Below are 22,611 nucleotides of genomic sequence, written 5' to 3' on the forward strand. Positions count from 1 at the left end.
ACTTTAATGTTTGAAAGCAAAAAGATATGCCAATTTTACTAACCTTAGTAGACTTTAATTCAATATCAAACTGGCTTTGACAGCAGATGTTCATGTTAGGTGCTGATACTGTCAACAAATAATAACAAAGTGCATCTCCAGTGGGCCCAGGAGGTTCATCAGCATCAGCAATTGGTGTGAGCAGCACAAATCCATGGTCCCATCCAGTTTATCATGAATGTGAGGGCGCTATTAATGTTCTGACTAATGTTATATGGACTGTAATGCCAAAAGTCCAATGACACCCACCCTGGGTCATCTGCTACTTTCAATTTTACTGACCAGAAAGAAAACTGAATGCTAAAAGAATACCAAAAATGTGAGAAAAATGTTCTGAAAGCCACTGCTTCCATGAACATCACTGGTCAGGTTGGTCCCTTTAGGTATATCCAGACTTGCAGCAGAACATCATACTCAGTGGTTCCAGGAACATGACACTTGATTTCATTGCTTCTGTAGCACAAAGAAAGCAAGAATTGGCCTGATCTTGGTGTAGATTTAGGTAATGAGCAAGCCAGTGGCAACAATGGTAAGGGAAAAACTCCTGGAGCTGACCTGAGGAAGAAACCTTGACAAAACTCCAAAGGGAATTCGTCCTTTTCTCAGTGACACCAGTTAGTGTGATTATGAATCATTACAGTATACAGGTGTAGAAGAGTGAAGACCAAACAGTACTAAGTGTGTTGAAAGGATGTACAGCATGAGCAGATTGTGAATAAGAGTCCAGGGATGAGCACAGGACAATCTTTATGATTAAAGCAGCAGTTCTTGGGTGCAAGTCTACAGTATCCAGGTGAGATGGTCCACTGAAGCAAGAATGAGTCTTGGGTATAAACTGTTTCAAGAAGTTCAGGAAGTCTTTGTGCATGGAATAACCTGCCACCACAGTGTATGCATCTATTTGAGCATCTTTCTGCACCCTAGTCCTGATTTGAGGTGGTTTATTTGACCCAAGTTAACAGATGCTTCATGTACCTGTGGAGTTGAATTGCCTGGTTTGGAATCAGGAACAAAACTAAAATGTTCAGTCCAAAACTGGGATACCACTTATGTATTTCATCTACTTAAATCTCATTTCTCAAACCAATATAGTAATTAAATGTCCTTGAATGGTTCTTAAACATGTTCCTCTGGGAACATTTAAAGGTCCTATGATCAAACCCTTTAAGAGTTTCCCTTTAAGAGAACTCAACGAAGCACTCCTTGAGGGTACTGTTTTAAGAATGTATTAATAGATTTTAGCTTGATGCTGTTTTTAAAAAAAAAAAAAAAAAGCATATTGCATTTTAAAAAATAATGTTCTGATGGTACTTCTGAGATCTTACTGGTTACTCTGATTTCCCCCTCAGGTGTATATGGCAACCAACAAAACCAAAAAGACACACACAAACAGGATAAACATCTCCCCTGAAACAATATGCCTCACACTGAATGAAGACATGAGTGATCTGAACCATAATGGCCATGCCCGCTATGACCAGGATGACCTGGAATATTACAGTCAGAATGCTACGCACGTCGATTACAGATCAGATGATTATGACAAACGTGGCATAGGCTTGGATTTTGCTATTCTTGATAGCACCTTCTTGCTCTCTCAGGTCTTCCCTTCTCTGTTCATGGGCATGATTGTCCAGTACACACAGTCAGTCACTGCCTACATTGCTGCTTCTGCCATTTTTGGTGCAATCAGTGTGTATTTTGCCACACGTGTCATCTTTGAACAGAAGGACCTTGAGCACTAGGAGAAAATCCTAAATTTGAAAGTCTAGGTGCCTTTTAAGGCTTCTCTCCAGGAATAAACAGGTTCTTAGAACACAGATTTAGGCTTAATGCTACTAGAATACCAAAACCCAGCCTGAAAAAAAACAAAAAAACAACCTGTAATAAATCTGTAGTCATTCAGCATCATGACCTGCTGTTCTTCTTTCTCCTGTCTGCCCACACAATAACATCCTGCCTGTCTCACCATCCTTCCTGTCAGTCATTCTCACCACTCGTTGGCCCAGACAAGGAAACCTATTTTTGAAGCTTATTTAATGTTAATTTAACTGTTTAATTTCTTTTCTTTGCACTAATGGCATGTCTTATCACAGTCGTTATTTTCAGTCACTGACTCTACATAACTGTTGTACTTTATCCTCAGCGCAGGCCTGTATGGCTTTACATTGCTGTGAAGATAACGTCACAATGCTCAGGCTTTTTAGTTCAATCATATCATATGCACCCACCAAAAAAAAAAAAAACCCACACAACTTGGACCAACAATTGCATCAGATAGATGCGATGTGTGATGCAATGCCTTTGTCATGTAAATATTTAGAAAAATAACTTTTACTTTGTATATATTTTTGTACATTAATAATGTATACATACACACATTTATATCCCTATGGGAATTTTTTGATGCAACCTGTTTGCCGAGGTCATCTGTATTTATGTTCTGTTGCTTGCTTCATGCGGACATCATATAGTTCGTGGAATACATTTTGTCTGCGTGGTTAGTAAGCCGCACTAATAGCCAAATTGAGCCAGAAGCTAAAAAAATGACAATCTAGCTTATTTTTGTACAGAGTTATACTACATAAATGATACTGTAGAAACACTTTGTGCCATAAATCTTCATCATCATCATGGAAATGATGCTATAGCAGGGCATGGAAATTGGGGTTATGTTTGGACATGAATTTATAAAAAGACTGTGTGCAAGATTGCGTGTTTGAGTGTGCACGGGGTTGTATGAACGTCTGTGAGCGTATGCAAGAGAATATGTGTGAGCAACGTATGTGAGTGTATGCAAGAGAGTATGTGTGAGCATGTGAGAGAATGTGTGTGCGCGTGAGAGTGCATGAGAGTACACGAGTGGGTTTGCAAATGTGTCTGTGCGCATGTGTGCGAGAGAGTGAGAGTTTGCTTAAAAGTGCATGTGCAAGAATGCGTGTGTGAGAATGTTTGTGGGAGAGTGTCTGCGAAAGTATGAGAGAGTGAGACTACTTACATTTGAGAGTGAGTGCGAGAGTGGGGAATCAGTAGAACTCTCAGGACAGACCCATGTGCTTTCAAAGCATAAATATCTTTGTCTACTGGTGGTGTATCTAGTCAAAATTTCAGAGTATATTTACATTAAACAGCCATAAATTATTTGAAAATAAATGATTCATGAGTAATAGATAATTTATTATGTCTGCTGTTCACAATTTTGCATCAAATTAATTCAATAATAATTTTTTTAAAATACGGTCATTGATTTAAAATTGATTTTGTAGCCTGTTGTGGTTTGGTTAATAATGTAATGGCATTGTTGTTGCTGTAGTTGTTGTTGTTGTTGTACTCGTTGTTTTTTGCCATTATCTAATACACTGCCAGTCAAATATTTGTACACCCCTTCTTAATCGTTGCTATTTTCTACTTTCACATAACAATGAGAAGGTTAGGACTTTTAATCACGTATGGAATTACATATGGACCAGGAAGTGTTCAAACAATTTATTTTAAATTCTTACAATATTTCTGATTGAGTTTTACAAACTCTCAGCATCTTCTCTCAGATTTACGATGCGCTTCACCCAGGAGGTTCCCGAATACGCCGAACCCCTCACTGGTTCTAAATGAAAACTGTTTGGGGAGACGATTTTACTTCAAGTGATATTCAGCCGAGCGCGTCTAAACTTTTGACTGGTAGTGTACAGTACATTGTATGCTTTTATGCTTACTGACATTTATTATAATAGACCAAAACCCTTTTAAGAACATTGATTTCATTATATTGATTTTTTTATTAACTTAATACTGTAGAAATTGCTTTGAGAAACCTTTGAAGAACATCCTGTCCTCTTGGTTGACTTTAAAGGTCGACTTAAAAGTGCCTAAACTTATTTATTAGGTCTGTGAAAAACAAGCATGTTGTTTATTTTGTGTCTTTGCTGTATGAGTCAGGGAGTTCTTGACACGATTACTTTATAGAAGTAAAAATAGACGCTGTTTATTTATATGAAAAATGTATTCATCCTGACTCAAGCTGGCTGTACAGTGTTCTTAAAGTCTGAAGCTCATGGTATAAATTCGTTATGCCATCCTGAAACACAAATCAGTGTTTGCTGTTCAATTGTTGCTAGCTTTGTGCTCTTGCAAACAGGGCACATGGGTAAAATAACTGCTTCATGGAATTTCACAGTGACACACTTGAGCATGCAGCTTTAATAACTGCATCCCAGATACTGATAATGTGTCTGATCAGGTGAGAAATTTATAACCACTATATTTGCCCAATAGAAGTCTTTTGGATCATATTTTAATAGTTGAACTGTATCAAATTAAATATATCATAACACTCATCTCAAATGTCTGGTTATTTTTGTCAGATATTAATAGCTGTGCTATTTAGTCATTATTTTGCTAAATGAAATGGTAAGGAAGCACCTGGGGTGTATTGGTACGGAAAAATAATCAACAGCATGGTGGTGTGATGCAGCAGTTAGTGTTACCACTATGAACCACGTGCTGCCGTTTGTTCACGCTAACGAATTTTTATTTAGCAATGTATTTAATGTTATTGACCGAGTAGTCATCATTCATTCATTTTAGATTGAATTAATGTTGCAGAACAAGTTAGTTCCTGTTACAGCTTATGTTATAGCAGCTATAAACAGTCCTTCCCTCACCAGCCTTGCTTTTTTTTTTTTTTTTTTTTTTTTTCCCCCCCCACTTTCTTGAAGTTCATATGGGAAACAAAACACAGCTTGGCATGTTAGACAATCTGCAAACTCCGCTGTGCTGCAGACTTTCCCATGTCAGAAAACTTTGCTTTACCTCTGTCTGTTACAAGGCCCTGACACTGGAGACACCTCCTATAAATGTTGAACATCTTACAGTAACATACAAATAAAACTAGGTCCCTTCAGACATAGTGGTCCTTTTCAACTGATGTACTGACAAAATGTGCATGGCGTTTAGTCAGCGATTGTTTACCTTCAAATTTCACCTATAAATATAACTGCCAAATGAGTGTAGTTATAGATTTTTAAACTGTATTTGCACATCATGTAGCCCAATGCTTCCCAGACTAAAGAAACTAAGCTCTGTATTGTACATTTAAATGTTTGCTCTAACATGATGAAGGATTTTAGTTAATGAGCTGGTGTGCTGTCAGGCGTGTTAGAGGATGTGAAAAACACCTACTGATGAGCAGAACTAGGATATGCTGGTGTAGTAAAGTAAGTAGCTCTACAACCCCTGTTCATGACTATTTAAACGGATTACTATGGATTCTAGTGACATGAAACAGCGCCACCTGCTGCATGTTTCTTTTTATAGCAGCTTTCCATCCACAAGGTAAAACTTGATTATAATTATCAAATTATTATTATTATTATTATTATTATTATTATTATTATTATTATTATTGGTAGCCCTATACTACACAGCTATATTCTGTCGGCCTGTCTGATTCATTTGTGAACAGTTCCATTACACTCTTACAAAACATTCCTTAGGTTGTCCCTCTTGGGGAACTAATGGCCTAGATATACCGTAGAACCCTGCAACAGTGTTTCCTTATCACAAAGAATCCTTTTTTTTTTTTTTTTTGCAAGCTAAGCCTAGACTCTTAACTAGGGCAATTTCAGGTAATGAGCGACACTTTCTGGTAGATGCTCCAGGTACCTTACAAAAAAAATTCAACCCAGTTTTATTTGTATAGTACTTTTAACAATAGACACTGTCCCAAATCATCTTTACAGAAAGATCAATTCCGGATATAGATTTTAAATGTATGAATTCATCCCTCATACTATGTTAATACTTCTGTTTCATTTTTAGCATTATTGACACATTGAATTTGAAATGAAACAGTAGTTCATAATGCACTGTTTATGCAATATGTGTGTGTATTTTATATATATATATATATATATATATATATATATATATATAGATATAGATATATATAGATATATATATATATATATATATATATATAGATATAGATATATATAGATATATATATATATAGATATATATATATATATAGATAGATATATAGATAGATAGAGTTTATATTATATAATATAATATAATATAAGCAAAAAAAAAAAGAAGCGTCCTCTCCCATTAACTGCTTTTATTTCCAGCAAATTTCTTAACATGGGTAAATATTTGCATTAGCATAAAAACATTCAACAGCTGACACATAAACTGAACAAGTTTCACAGACGAACAGAAATGGAATAATGAGTCCCTGAACAAAGCGGGGTCAATATTAAAAGTAACAGTCAGTATTTGATGGACTCCAGCTGCTTTAAGTACTACAGTGCATCTCATCCTCATGGACTGCACCAGATTTGTCAGTTCTTGCTGTGAGATGTTACTCCACTCTTCCACCAAGGCATCTGCAAGTTCTCCATCAAGTCTCCGGGACACACATGGTTACATCAGTTGTCCTTCCTGTGTCCCTGTATCACCACCTTAAGCGTCTTACATTAGACATTGCAGTTTATTGCTCTGGCCACATCTGCAGTCCTCATGCCTCCCTGCAGCAGGTCTATGGCATGTTCACGCAGGTGAGCAGGAACCTTAGGCATATTTCTTCTGATGTTTTTCAGAGTCAGTAGAAGGTCTCTTTAATGTCCTAAGTTATTATAACTGTGACCTTAATTGCCTAATGCCTGTAAACTGTTCGTGTCTTAAGCATTGTCCCACAGGTGCAATAATTGTTTGATTAATTGAACATGCATGAAAAACATTGTTTAAACCCTTTCCAATAAAGATCTGTAAAGCTTATTTGGATTTTACAAAAGGATCTTTAAAATACATTCTCCTGAAAAAGGGATATCTCTTTTTTTTTTTTTTTTTTTTCTTTCTTTTTTCTTCTTCTCTGAGTGTGTATGTAGGCAGATGCATGGATGGATGGATATCAATTATTTGAATAATTGCATTACTACACTACATTACGAGACAAATAACAGTTCCTTATTCTCATCAATATTACTCTGAACCATGCTGAAAGACTAATCTGGTTAATTTTGGGTTTACCAAAGAATATTTAGGAAAGTTAGGATAATTTATTTGAGATAAATTAAACATGATATTGCTACAAATTAGATGCCAATACAGGCTAGTAAGGGCTAAGAAATAAAATCTAATTACTTGCTAATTAGCATAACAGCAGGTTATCTAACATGATGGCAGACCAATCTAAATAATTCTTTAAAAAAATACAAGTGTATATTTTTATTATAAAATCTTTTGATCTAGTTTAATCTGCTGATTGTTATCCTGATTGGTCAAGGTCAGCCCTGGGGTCGCCCCACAATTTAACTAGCTATCTCTATTACACGAATCACTTTTTAAGGTAGATTAGGTATGTGTGTATGTATGTGTGTGTATTTATATATAGATAGATATAGATAGATAGATAGATAGATAGAGAGCTATTCCCCTTAAACTACACTCTCAGACCAAAATAGTACTGAACTGTACCTGTCCTTGTTGCTGGGGTAGGGTACATCTTTCGCATCTTTAATATGTAAAATACTTTTGAGGGTACCACCCCAACGACACGTAATGGTACCGTTTAGTACCCTTTTTCGGAGTGTAGAAACCTATACACCCAGTAAGGTGTGTTTTCATGTAAATACAGCCTCAAGCAAAGCACCTGTAGACCCCTCTAGCCTATAACTCTTCTACACCTGCGTGTTTAATATAGCTGGGTGTAGTTTAGGACGCAGCCCGCTGGTCTGCTCTCCCCCCACACCGGCGTTTCCGTCGACAGAGGCACGACGGAGAAGCAAAACATGGTCATCATCATCATCACCGGCAGAAGCAGCAGAAACAGCAGCAGCACGAGCAGCTTGATCTCCGCCGCGCCCGAAGCCCCCGACCCCGACCCGCCTTCCAAAAATAAGCCCCTGCCGCCATGCGCGCGAAGGAAGCGAAACGAGGCGAGCGGTATTTTTAGGGCCGTTCGCGTTGACCACGTGCGCCAACGGTAAACCGGACGGCCGTTGCGCAGAAGCAGCGCCTCGACGGCATGCCCCGGCGCGAGAGCAGCGCGCGCCACACGAGCACGGCGACGGCGCGGACGGCGATCGTCCTGCTGGGCTTTCTGCTCGGGGTCGCGTCCTCGCGCAGGACCCACGCCACGACGCTCGAGGCAAGGTGGGAAACGCTGTTCGCGCGCTCCGTGCTCGGGATCTCGGGGGACAACGACTATTTGATGGGCGTCAAGAGAGTGCGGAGGCTGTACTGCAACGTGGGCATCGGGTTTCACCTGCAGGTGCTGCCAGACGGAAGGATAAACGGTGTACATGACGAGAACCAGTACAGTGAGTTGCATCCCGAAATGCCGCCTAATGCAAACCGAGCGCATACAGACAACAGCGGGGTGCAAAATTCAAATAAATAAATAAAATAAAATAAAAATGCGAAGATGCATCTGCGTCCCATTTTGTAGCAGGATTTGCATTCAGAAATGTATTGCAACCCATGATGTGAGATAAATAATAAAAATTATAACCATACTTATTATTACAATGCATGTGTATCCCACATATTTGAGCATGATTTGCATCCACAGATGAAATGCAAACGCTACCGGGGATGCAAATCATTGTCAAGATGCATCTACATCCCAAATATTAATTTTTGCATGATCCCGACTGCGTGCACATACCATGAATATGTCCAAAGGCAATAGATAATCTATTTTTAAAAAAAGAAACCATAATGTCAATCATCGCTAAATGTTTCCAAAGCGTCCAGCTGACACGGATTGCTCGGACGAAATTAGACGCTAACTAATTTTACACTGCGTCCATTTGCGGCTCTGAAAACGACTCAACCAGTCGTGCACATCAACATCTGCAGTACTGACAGCTTTTCCCTCTCAGTGTAACACAATGACGAGAATAATAAACCAGCATGGAGAATGCAGAACAAAAGCTTTTTTACACACGAGCAGCATGTAGTAGGAAGCATGCCCTATAGGCTGAATAAATCATTTTAGCCGCTCAGACTGTGTGTATCATCATGCGTAACTGTCCATGTTGTGGTTAATCAGGTCTTATAGAGATCTCAGCGGTGGAGAGAGGAGTGGTGAGTCTCTATGGGCTGAAAAGTGAGCTGTTTGTCGCAATGAACCGCCGGGGAAGGTTGTACGCAACGGTAGGTATGCACATTATTCCTTACCCATTAATAACTCACGCAAAAATGATTTTCCAATATCCTGCGGTTCATCAGTACAGAGTATCTGTGTGTGTGTGTTTGTGGTCAGGCTTTAATGATTATTAACTGATGTTTTTATTTATTTATTTTTTTAAATATATTTTAATCAATATTAAGAGACTTAACATTAGTCACTGTCGCTAATGTTTTATGGTAATGACATAATTAAAGCAGCTATGATGTAGTATTGCTATATAGTTTATGCATTCAATATACATTTGGGATTAATACATTTTCCAAGAAAAAAAAAAGTATTCAATTGTACATTTCCTTGTTACTGGGGTTTAGCTTAAGTACTTTTACATACTAATTTGAATGCGGCACATATCTAAGGTACATAATTACTTTAATTAGCTTTCAGAGTAATACACTTCATGCATCTTTCCAGGTAAAAGACACACTAAAAGGAGAGGTACAGTGTAGTACCCCGTTATTTCTTGTTTGGTTGTTTGTTTGTTTTTTTTTAGAAATACTTTATGCCTGTCCTAAAAGTAATCAGGTGATGTTTTTTCCCCCCCAAAATACTGTTGGAAAGGAAGATGATATTTGAGACCCATTCTAGGCCAGGGTTTCTCAAATTAGTCTACTCGGGGACTCATTTAACTGTTAAAAAATTCCATAGACCCTCTGAATACAGGTTTACTTCATGAGCATAATCATTTCATAAACTATTCAAATATTAGACGTCGTATTTAAATATGTACAATAATATTTTTTTGCCTATTTACTATATGGTTTAAACCCATTCAATTCACATGACCAATCAAATCAACTAAAAACTATAAGAACTCAATAATAAATATAACCTTATTAATGGTGGGTTGTTGCCTCGGTTAATTTCAATCAACATTTTAAATCAATCGAATTCATCTAATATTTACACCTGTACCATTTACTAGACCCCTTAAGCTTTTTAAATCTTCATATCTCACTCACAGAACTATTTAGTTTTATTAATGAGCCTACAGTACATGTCTTTGGACTAGGGAAGGAAACCGGATTACCCCTAGTAAACCCCAAAGCACAGTGAGAACATGCAAACTCTGTGCTCACATGGTGGAGGCGGGATTCGAACCCCCAACTCCGGAGGTGCAAGGCTCCCCCAATAAAAAATATAACCTTGATAATAGTTGGTTGATTTCCTTAACTGTTATAAGAAATTACGGACCCCCCCCCACCCCACATGATGGTGTCACCAGTACCCCGCTTTGGGAACCATGGTTCTATACAGTCTGCAGGAAGTCTTGAGTTGATCTATTTGGCTGCAATTCACTGACCATCCCTTTCCCAACTTCATTTCAGAGAGACTTCCGGGACGAGTGCAAGTTCAAAGAGACATTGCTTCCCAACAACTACAATGCCTATGAGTCTTCCATTTATAAGGGCTTCTACATCGCCCTGAGCAAACATGGCCGTCTGAAGAGAGGCTACAAGGCCACACCGGCTATGACTGTCACACACTTCCTCCCTCGATTATGAGCGAGACTGGCAATAACTCACTCTTTTTTGCACATATTGGACGATCTCACAGGTAACTTATACATACGTACAAGGCACGAAAAATGAACTGCAATCAAAAGATACAAAACACGTAATTACAGTATTTATTCTCGTTAATGAAATATATGTATATATGGGTAGCTGTGTGTCTGATCTTTGTGTACATGCCATTCTTTGCTGCTTATCATTTCTATTAAGATTATATGAGGGACGAGGAGCTTTTTTTTGCCCCCTCTCACTTTTTATGGGTGCTTGCCATAACTGGTGTGTGAACCTTACCCTGTCATCGGTATGACTAACATCTCCAGCTTTCAGAAGTGAAACAGATACGTTTTAATACCTCAAAGAGCTACGTCCGGCTTGGAAAGGTGTGAGCGTGTCACACACGGGGGGTAGGGGTAGATATAAAGAAATGTTTAACTATTTATCTTTGATCTGTTCCACCATTTTGCAAGAGAGAAGACAGCATATGAGATTGCTGCCTTTCTTGCACGGTGGTGCCTTAGGTTCCTAAACTGTGTAATTTTTTTATTTGCATGTTTGCATCCTGCTATAACAGAGATGACCCACTCTGGGGGCTTCAGCCCAATTCCTAGAGGGCTGTGAGTAGCTTAATTTAATGCTGTTTCCTTACTTAGATCAGCTAGATATCAGAGAATCTGGGACTTGCCAGAAATAAGAGCAGCTTGCATGTGTTTGTATTGGAGACTCAAGCTGAGGAAGATCTTTAATCCTTCATAGCGAGGACAGTTCAAGGCACTGGGGGCTTTTTATTTTATCTTGAACTGTAGCATGGCCAATGACCTCAGAACTGAACTCATCGTCTGTTTACGAAGTATCAAGTAAAAGAAATTGGGTTGATTATGGGATTTGAAGGATTTTTGGATTTTATAAGCTGGAACTGGTTTCTAATGTAGCAATTTTTTTTATGATGAGGTACTTTGCTCATTTAACTAGTATGTGAAAAGCAAACATCTCAGGCTCCAAAAAGTGAAATTTTTGCATAGATTAATTTATGAGTATGGCTCTATGTTGTCCATTTTGCATTTATATTAATTTTAGACAACAGGACCGAGTTCAGGGGTGGACAAATCATAAATTCATTAGCTAGCCTACGGGCAACTCAAAGCTAGGATCAAATGGGGCAAGTAACATAATTTAATTTGAAAATATAGAGAGCTGATTATGTGCATTAATGCAGACTATAGAAAACGAGCAAGTATTTTAATCCCTGTGAGGAATGATTTGATGTAACTCTCTGGTGACAAATCATATTGTTTGCACCTTCAACAGGAAAGCAAAAAGTCTTTGGCTAACAATCCAACTATTATCTGTAGTGTTCTCTTGCTGACGTAAAAAACGTCTAAAGTCTTTATTTTTGTGAGATCAGTGCACGTTAAGCTAGCATTAGAGATATACAACAGTTTTATGCTGCGATGTGCCACTTTTGCCACTGTTTCCTCATCCTGGAAAATTTGTCTAACCTCCTTTCAACCTAATTAATATGGCCTAACAGTTTCTATCCAGAAGCATAGCTGCAGGACAGTTAAAGCAGGCAACTGCTTTGGGGCCCTGTGTTTTGAGGGAGTCCCCTGAAAGCTGAATTTAAGGCCATGAAAATCTCAAAATGTAGAACTCTGATGGGCAAAAACTCTGATGGGCAAAGTGCAATGCTATACCAGGAACCCTTCTCTCTAGCATGTGGGACTTGCACAAGTTCATTTCAAATTGCAGCACTTCTCAAAATGATGAGAGTTTAGAAGCCAATAAAAAAGAGAAAACAAGAAGAAGAGGAAAAGATGAAGCAGAACTGTGATAAGTAGTGGAGATCATCTAACAACAAAATAATTTATGATGACAACTGTAGGCTGTTTGCCATAATGTAATACTAGGTAAACATCATTTTGGCAAATAGGCAGCTAGCTATTCCATTGGCATTCCATATGGAGCATGCAATGTTAATTATTTAGCTAGCTTTCTTGGTAGAATTTGTCATTTTGCTCAAATTGGTTTGATGGCTTTGGTCTTTTAAAGTATATCCAGAGAATAAACCCCAAGACTACATGATCTATCTTACTGGGGAGCTTGATCTACAACTATATTTAGCATGTATAACCCCGACACTTTCAGACAGCTATCCTCTAGTTGGTTCATTGTTTTGATTATTTATGATGGCATCTGGGGTAACAAAATGGCAATAAAGTGGAAAAATATGAATTTTTGAATTCTTGAATTTTCGGCCTGGGGCTCCCACTGCCACTAAATCAGATATGTAGTGCAGCAGGTGGCAGGATTCAGAAAAGCATAATGCACCGCACAACTTCAAGGTTCTTTGCATAACTGAGAAACAAACATTTATACAAACAGATGAACTTTTCTCTTTGCGAATGCTTAAAGGGAGTAGATTTTTTCTGGTAACACTGTCTATGAAGCCCATACTCATAAATTATATTTAACAGTGCTTATAACTAACAGTTTTATAATAGTTATAATAGTTAATAATAATAGTTCAATAATAACATTTACAAATAAGTTGCATCTTAGAACCTATTTATAATGAGGTATAATTTGAGGAATACACTTGTAAATGTACTCTGTGATGACAATGAAATTGTTTATAATGTTTTTAGAATTGTTATAATCAATATTACAGTTTCTGTATAAGTATGCACAGGTCATTATTGGTTATAAAGGTTGGTCAGTAGAGCACATAACATTATGAATAACGACACTTGCGATACAACATTATTATTAGTTTTATAAGTAAGGAATTACTTATTGCAATTTATTAGAGTTTTATGTGATTTATGAGTTTGTTAAAATGCTTACAAGGAATTATTACCAACATACAAAGAATTATAATCACGGTTATAATTATTTATGAATATGCGCTTCATGGAAAGTGTTGCTTTAATTTTTTTTTCCCCTAGGATGTTGGATGAGTGAAGTAAAAAAAAATAAAAAATTATATCAGTATAAAAGCTACTGAGGCTGCTTGCCCACCGGCCAACTGTGAATGAAAAACTGATATCTCAGATATGTAATCCGCTAGTGATTTGTCCACCCCTGCAGCAGGTTTTCCTCCAAAACTAGTTTTTGCAGCAGAAGTTACCAGTGAAATGCCAAGCTTCACCTGAAATCTATTCTGAAACCTTCAAACCAGTCTGGATGTCGTTTTAGGATTTTATTTCCTATCTACCTATCTGTTTCAATACTAGGCACTTACACAAAGACCGAAGCAGAGAGCTGACTCAGCTTTAAGAATTTGGTCAGCACAATTCATGCATCACTGAATCCAATCATTTTAATGGCTTACGAGTTGAAGTCAGGGTATTAGAGTACTTAAACTTGGAATATATATTTAGAACACCCCCCCCCCCCCCCCCTTCTCCAAGCGGTCACACACGCACACGTTACGCAATCCGACTTTAAATAGTAGACTGCCATCTTCTCTGAAAAACACTGCATAAATAAAACTAAGTCTAAAGTTGGACAGGAGAAGACAAACAGCTATGGTACTGGTTTAAATAATCTGATCGTGACTTGTGAATGCAGCATGTAATATTATTTGCTGCAATATCCTTTACATGGGAAAAGGTCTGCATGAGCTAGAATGGGGTTTCTGATCTGCGTGGCATCTGCAGTGTGTTTCAGAGCGCTGGGTTCCTTTACTGCGGCTCTGCTGAGAACAGATCGTCTTACATGGCATAAGGAACCAGATGGCTTTGTCTCATTTTGCCCTCTCTGGCACTAGGGTGCAGGAATGGTGTAGCTGTAGGGGTGGGTGATGTGGTAAAAATATCATATCATAATGTTTAAAGATAATTTACAGTATATTTTAAGATGCGTGCAGTATATCATGATATTTAGGTTTGGTGACAAAATGCCAGCGAAACAACAACAGCAGCAGCAACAACAACAACAACAACAACCATGTGTCAATTACTATAGTTTGACAAAAAAATAAATAATTTAACAATGAAAAGGAGGAAATTTAAACCATTGTTATAGAAGTACTTACAATTCACATGATTATATCATATTCCTCATCCCTATGTACAAGAATACCAAGAAATCTGCGACTCTGATGAGAAGCCACGATGAAAAGCAGTTGTTTATAAGGGGCTTTAGTTTCAATGGCCACATATTTTATATCTAAATTCAAAATGCTTATATGTCATTCTAAAAAAATATAAAATATCAGCTATAGTCACTTTCTTGTTTAAAAAAATCACAATTACTGCATTTTCATCAAAGCGGTTCATTTTAAGCTGTCCCATAACAAGTCATTGACTAAGGATAACAGTAAAGATGTTGCATTAAAGGAGCACTGTGTAATGTTTAGAGCCCTCTGCTGACAACACTGAGGTGAATTGCAAATGTAGTTTTATATATATATATATATATATATATATATATATATATATATATATATATATATATATATATATATATATATATATATATATATGTTATAACTATTCCCCTTATCTGACCCCACAGCCTCTGCTAAAATGATACATACCCCGGGGTGTCCAGCAGGGGGCAGAGTTAAATGTAAACAAATGCATGGAAATTTTGTGGATCACGTGTATTACTGACATATCGTAGAAACTAAGATTAAAACAGGTCACGTTTAAACATTACAGACTGCACCTTTAAGAGTCGTGAAAAGCATCTAGCATGGATTCAGTGAAGAAACATATTACATTGACCAAAAAATTAAAAATTAGCTATTGAAATGGGGTTGTCTTTTGCAAGTTTTACTGGATTTCTTGTTCTGTACCTGTTACAGTGACCTGAGCAGTGTGTGAGATAGCGAGTGAAGGGTCGTGCATGTGTGTGTGAAGCCTCTTGTAGCATTTTCTCCTGCTTTTGTATTCCTGCACTGAGGGGACTGTGCTTCCTCTAAATTCCCCTCCTCTTTTTTAACATATACCTCACCTCCTGCCTTAGTTCTGATTTGTTGAAATGATTGTAAGAGGACAGACTTTTTTTTTTGCCAATCATTTAGTTTCTGGAGTAAAAAAAAAAAAAAGGTGTCAGAGTTCTAATATAAGAAATATGTTTTACTTTTATTTTTGTACGTATGTGCTGTGCACAGCAGTCAACTCTATTACTGAGATGTTAATAAAAGTTTTGTTTGTTTTTTTTTTAAAAAAAAAAGGTGTCATGTGCTTTCTCAATACTTCTCAATACTCAATGCAAACTCCTGGGTAATAAACAGTGACTAGTCTAAACAGCTGAGGAGAAAATGCAGTTTGATCACCATCTGCTGGCCAATGTGCACATATTCATGAAAACCACGCACTTTGAGGGAAATGATTACTGCAAGGTGTCTGAAATTAAGTTACTTCCGTGAAAATACAGAAAACAGCCATTTTTGTTAAGAAAGAGCTTAAAATATTAATAAAGAATCTATTCATCTTTATAAACCACTTTTTAATGATCAGGGTTGCAGTGGATCCGGCGTCTGACCCAGGTACACTGGGAGCAAGGTAGTAATACACCCTGGATGAGATGTCAGGTTCATTAGGTTTGAAATGTATTCATCTGCTTTATTTGGGAAGACCACTTCATTTGTATGGTGTAGGGTGTATGGTGACGCAGCAGGTAGCATTGACGCCTTACAGTTCGATCCTGAGCTCGGGTTATTGTCTGAGGTGGAGTTTCACATGTTCTTACCTTGTCTGTTCTTCTGGTTTCTCCATTTTCCTCCCAAAAATATCACGTAGGTGGAATGGCTACTCTAAATAACCCCTAGGTGTGAATGCGCATGTGATAGAGTGTGTGCAAGGAGTCCTGCGATGGACTGGCATCCCAATCAGGATGTATTCCCAAATCACGCCCAGTGATCCTGGAACAGGCACCGGATACCCTCTGGATACAAGCGTTTACTGAAGATGAATGTATGAATGAATGAATGACTAATAATAAAACAAATACAACTAGGCTAGTTAACATCTATAATTGTTTAGAGCGTTGTTATGGTTACAGTGTGCTTCAACTAATGCTTTATCTTGAGGAAAAAAAAGTGTGATAGTGCCCTTTGGGTTCATTGGTTGTCCATCTGAGGGAAGTGTTAAAGTTTTTAATGCAGATCCCTTCAGTGGAGTTTATCTGTATCAGAAATGGTGAAAAAAAAGGTTTATGAATCTAAGAACTCTTATTTATCTAATAAACCCTTAAAGAGTATACCATTAAGAGATCAATCTGGCATTTCCATTCAATCAAATCTGGATATGTGACACACTGACAGACTTACCAATATAATCAGTGTTTAAATGTTAAAATAACATTATTTAAAATACGTTTTTAAATGTCAGCAACTGTTATCACTACTTCCTGTGCTCCTGAGGAATGAAGTCTGTTGTAGCAGTGTTAAAGTTTTTAATGCAGATCCTTTCATTAATATTAACTACTAAACCTCACCAGTGAATCCCTCACATTTTTCACATGACATAATATGATAACATTGCATCAGGTTGAGCAGAGTTACGTCAGCTCTAGTTGCAGCCTCCAAACAGGAGATGGCCAATTACAGGCCACTTCAGTATGCAAATAAGAACTTTGGACTTTTTTTTTTTTTTTTAACCCAAATAAATAGACACACAGGGATTCCATATGCAAACTCTCACCCAGACTGAACATGCCCTCAGTCCTTCTCCTCTGCTGGGCTGTACTCACACTCCATACTACAGCCACATGTTACCATCTGCAGTGGACATCCTTAGCCTCGGGTGCCGATCCAGCGGACCCAGAAACACACCAATGGCTTGAAGAAAAAAACTATTTCATCAGGAAAAAAGGCAATAAAATAGCTAAAAAACCTGTTCGTCGAGGTTCGGAAGGTACGTTAGCAGTTTCGTTAGATTTCATTAGTATTGTTATGACATGTACTGATTGTTGATGTTTCTCTGAAATCACACAGGTAACTTCAACTACAGGAATGACCAGTATAAAAGCTGTTTCTCAGTCCTAAACATCGTTAAGAAAAGTCCTGCTTTCTTATGCTTGGACTCCAAAGGAAAGTTATACACCTCAGTAAGTAATGTAAAAGGAAATTAATCAATGCCAGTAACAAATGAGTCAAATCTGTACAAGTGACTATAATGAATAAAGCAAAGATCTCTTACAATGCTAGTCAAACATTTTTGAACACCATATGTATGTGAGGTTTTATTAATCACTAATCTTTATTTAAGGATTTATTTATGTCACGCATCCTGTTGGGGATTAGTATTTTATTAAGAGTTGCATTTGGAGGATAAAGCATTTATGCTCATATATAAAAGAATCAGATACAATGCTAGTGTCCAATCTAAATATATGTTGCGCTAATTAGTGATCAAAATTGTGGTCTTTTCCAATTACATGAAGACGGTTTCTAATTAAATTTGTTAGAATGTTCAGTTTACTTATGCATCTTCTTTTTCATTTTTAAATTTATTTTTAAATGCTTTAATGCTTAATTTTCAGGTTCTTTCTTCATTATATATTGTTTATAATTTTATTCATTGTCTAATTGTTAAACTTATGTACATCACTTTTGAACTCAAATTGAAAAGACCTATATAAGTAAAGAAGATGATGTTGATGATGATGATTACTTAGCTGTATTAAAGGACCGACAGCCTTTAGCTAACAAACATCTAATCATGTACACAGTTGAAGTGATGTGTGTGTGCGTGTCTGTCCTCAGGTATTTGACAGCAACGAGGTCTGCCGGTTTCGCCGTGTCAAAAGATATAAACACTACGACGTGTTTCACTCCTGCAAGGGTGACGTCCTATTGGTCAACCATCGACAACTCAAAATATACACTCATAATTTACCAAAGTTGTCTGACTTTGTCTTCCTAAAGCGACCCAAAAATCGAACGCACCATAGGAAGAGACGCAGTTGGCACACTGATCCGTCAGACCCTTTAGGATCCGAGTATCCATATTTAAGCACAGTGAGAAATTGGAGAAGTGACTCGGAGCATGGCGGTAACGTATCGAAGGAGACCATTACTTCAGTAGATGATCCTTTAGAGGTGTTGCTGTCACATAGTGCACAAACTCCTACTCTGGAAAAACACAGGGAAAACAGAAAAGTGAGATTCTGAGTGGAATCTCGCCATCTTTCATTACCTGCATTAGATTGCATTTCACTATTTAATGAATCCATTGTGGGTTGTACCACAGTGTACACTCATTCATTTTATACCATTATGATCTTGAATTTTTTATTCTGATTGGTCAGAAGGTGTTGATTAATATTCAATAACAGCAGCTAGTTCAGCAGTTCCGACTGCAAAACAAATCACAGGTTTATGTTAATGCACTTGTTCAATGTTAATACATTATCATTTCTATAATAACAGCTTACACAGGGACTGGCGTGGTGATATAAAACAAAAACACATGTAATCATTGATATGGTGAAGATTTTTGTAAGGAGAGTTTTATTTAGCATTTATAGAAGGAGACTTCAGTGTCAGCTCTTTGTAACGTTAGGCTGTATGTTTAAGTTTTCTCACATGGGAAAGTCTTTAGGGTGGAGGGTTTTGTGTTTTCTCACATGACGAGCGCAAAAGAGAGGCTGGTGAGAAAATAACTATTTATATCAGCTATAACAAAAGTGATAACTTGTTTTGCAGACAGTCAACAACACTAAATATAACTAGAATTGGATAAGACGTGCAACAAGTTCTTTAGTAAATAAAAAAGTGTTAATACCAGTACATTGTTGTGGTATGAGGGTTAACAAACTTTAAGACATGATGTCATAGGACAATAATCAACTTCAGGGTGGTACTACTAGCTCATCTTGGTGTCAGGCTGCATCACACTACCCGGTCATTGATTATATTCCCATAACAGTGTTTTATTTGTTTGTTATCTGATGTACACTGCAGCCTCTTTGATGTGGCATGTGACAAGTCCACTTTCCCTGAGTAGGTCAGCATCTGCCCTTTCACCCAATTTAATAAGTTAACAGTTAAACAGCATCTGTGTTTCATGTTATTAGAGTGGAGTTCATTTATGACACTTCAAGAGCAATGGTCATGGGTTACATCACTGAAAGTGGAAATTGATTTTTCTGAGAATTACACATATTGTTTGTACACAATAACCTATGGATTTTTGGTTCAAAATGAATATTTTTAAACTTATGTGAGATGTTTATAGTTCAATATTAATTGTTTTCCAATAATGACTAATATCTTCATAATATTATAAATTGATCAAATGGTGCTGGACACTTCTATGTACTTATTTATTTGTGTTTATATATGATATTTTATACTTAAGCGTAATATCTTATCAAGTCATACAATTTACAGTATGCCTGCTTTTAATATATGCATTTGACTTTTTTTTTTATTGGACTACTTTGTTTTCTTAGAATGACATTCTGTTAAATGTATTTTTATTTGTACACTACAAACTATAATGATGATTGTATTTATACAAACCTAATAAAAAATTTCACCTTTTACTTTTTCTGCATAGTATTGATACACATAATTCAAGTTTATGCTGATAAAAAAAACAGGTCACTTAATCAGCATCCATGTTGTTGAAGCCAGATTTTTAAAAAAAAATAAATAAATAAAATAAAAGCCAAAACAAACAAGTAAAAAAAAACACAAAAAAACAAACAAACAAACAAGCAAGACATACTCATTGGAATCTAAATGTGGTACAGAACTGATAAAGCTGATAATATGAGGACTTACTGATCAGAGAACTGGTATTCTGCCTAAACAAACAGTGTACTTTTCAGCATCAGGTACAATCATGTGAAAGAAACTTGATCTCGGTATGTGCATGTAGCGGTTTAGCAAATGTTTAGCGAAAAAAAGTAACTGATTTAAAAGCATTATTGCCTACTCATAGTGTGACTCATGAACACTTGGTTGCTGATGAATTTGCAGTATCACTATGGACCTTTGGCAACGTAACCCCAATTTCCATCAAAAGTATCATTTTATGGAGGATCTAGTTATATAATTTGAGAAATACACTGCTTATTAGTAAGTCCATTTCCCCCCCACCTACAGATACTCACCTGGTGGTACTGTTTATTTTAATTATGATTATGATACTTGGTCTCCTAATTAGCCAAGCTGCAATAATAAGACTAGCTCCATTTTTCTAGTTAATAATATTAAATGTTGGGTTTTTTTTTAAAAAAATTATGTTTATCAACTGGTACATTAAAGCTTCCCATTCATATATTTAATTGTAGTTATATAATATGGTAACAATTTGAGATATGTACAGACAGGTGACAAATTAAAGGGGAAAATGGTAGTTTTGTTATGTTGTGGGGCATTTATTTATTTTGCAGAATAAAGCATTGCTTGATTATTTTTTTGTACATAAAGTTCTTCTGACTAATCACCTTTATTCTATAATGAAACATTTCTATACTGATAGGAGTTGTCTTTTCAAGGATGACTCCACCCCCATGTTCATTCAATGGCGAAACATTTATATCCCGATGGCAGTGGTGTCTTCGAGGATGACTCCACCCACCATCATGTTTATTCAATGATGAAACATTTCTATCCTAATGGGAGTGGGATCTTTCAGGATAACCCCACCCCATCCACAGGGCTTAAGGGCTCAGTAAATGGTTTGATGAAGATGAAAATTATATAAGGCTGTGGCTCAGGTGATAGAGCAGGCTGTCCACTAACCATAGGGTTGGTGGCTCAATTCCCAGCTCACGTGACTCCATATGCCAAAGTGTCCCCAAGTTGCTCCCAATGGCGAGCTAGCACCTTGCATGGCAGGTGGTATCGTGAGTGTGTGTGTGTGAATGAGAACCAGTGTAAAGCGCTTTGTAGAACCAGGTTTTTTTTAACCAGGTTAAAAAATAGTGCTATATAAAAGTGCAGACCATTTACCATATACTATGGTAATATACCATCCTTCACTCACCAGATTTCCAAACAATTAAACAGGTTTTGGAGAGATTTAGGAGTAAAGTGTTAGATGGTGCTCTCCAGCACCAATATGAGGGAATTTGTTTTCGGAAGAACGGTGTTCTTTGGTCCAGTACAGTTCCAGAGAACTGATGCCAAGGTGCACTGAAGCTGTTCTGGTGGCTTGAGAGGGCTGAACACCTTGCTAAAATACTTTGTTATAAATGAAAGTTTAAATTAAAAAAAAAAAAAAAAAAAAGTTAAGTTGAACAATTTCATTTTACCTAAATTGTGACTTCGATCCTGAGAAATTATAATTGTAGCAATTATTGCACAGAATATGTCAAAGAAGAAAAAGTATTGATTGTCTCAGTCAGTAAATATTGTAATATTGATTATATTATATTATATTATATATATATATATATATATATATATATATATATATATATATATATATATATATATATATATATATATATATATATATATATATATATAAAAATATAATAGAATCGGACAAATACACTTACACAGAGTGAGTTACACAAATGCTTAGTAGCTTAGATTTTCCCTCTAGTCCAAAACACGCCAGTGTCTGAAAACATAAAAAATCTAGAGAGATTTTGGCATGGGAATTAGTACAGGTATAACACAAAGTACAGAGTAGAAGGGTTTTTTTCCATTCAGAGTAGGATGTAGTGCTTGCTGGCACAGACTCATCTCTGGAAAAAAAAGGACTGGAAAATAGCTTTATTTAAAGCCCCATTAACCAGTAACAACAAAAGCTGCGCATCATTAGCTTTATGACTTCCTTCATGCACTTACTATCAGGGGCTGTGGCGCTGCTTTTTCTTCTGTTCACGGTGAACCAAAATTTATCATTGCCGCACTGAAGTTGAATTGCATTAATGTATATAATCTGGCATAAA

The 22,611-nt window shown here is 36.8% G+C and overlaps 2 protein-coding genes across 6 annotated transcripts in view; both read left to right on the forward strand.

The window, feature by feature from the left end:
• The window catches only part of LOC108269284 (solute carrier family 45 member 3), a 37,770-nt gene extending 35,820 nt beyond the window's left edge, over positions 1-1,950 (forward strand). For all 3 annotated transcript variants that reach the window (XM_017475056.3, XM_017475058.3, XM_017475057.3), the window contains one exon: positions 1,389-1,950. In XM_017475056.3, coding sequence (XP_017330545.1) covers positions 1,389-1,784 — 396 coding nt within the window. In that variant the 3' untranslated portion in view covers positions 1,785-1,950. The remainder of the gene's footprint in view (positions 1-1,388) is intronic.
• A 5,322-nt stretch (positions 1,951-7,272) lies between these two features.
• On the forward strand, positions 7,273-20,244 carry fgf6a (fibroblast growth factor 6a). Of its 3 annotated transcripts, XM_053682237.1 has the most exons (6): positions 7,278-8,360; positions 9,095-9,198; positions 10,561-10,789; positions 17,366-17,609; positions 17,690-17,802; positions 18,461-20,244. In XM_053682237.1, exons 1-3 carry the CDS (start codon positions 8,066-8,068, stop codon positions 10,735-10,737), a joined length of 576 nt encoding a protein of 191 aa, XP_053538212.1. In that variant the 5' UTR covers positions 7,278-8,065; the 3' UTR covers positions 10,738-10,789; positions 17,366-17,609; positions 17,690-17,802; positions 18,461-20,244. The 3 variants fall into 3 exon arrangements, with proteins under 3 accessions (XP_017330596.1, XP_053538212.1, XP_017330593.1); XM_017475107.3 differs by lacking the exons at positions 17,366-17,609; positions 17,690-17,802; positions 18,461-20,244 and having other exon boundaries at positions 7,273-8,360; positions 9,095-9,202; positions 10,561-10,699; XM_017475104.2 differs by lacking the exons at positions 7,278-8,360; positions 9,095-9,198; positions 10,561-10,789 and having other exon boundaries at positions 17,376-17,609.
• Positions 20,245-22,611: the final 2,367 nt, after the last annotated feature.

The sequence above is a fragment of the Ictalurus punctatus genome, chromosome 8 (genome assembly GCF_001660625.3).
Source record: "Ictalurus punctatus breed USDA103 chromosome 8, Coco_2.0, whole genome shotgun sequence".
Classification (NCBI taxonomy): domain Eukaryota; kingdom Metazoa; phylum Chordata; class Actinopteri; order Siluriformes; family Ictaluridae; genus Ictalurus; species Ictalurus punctatus.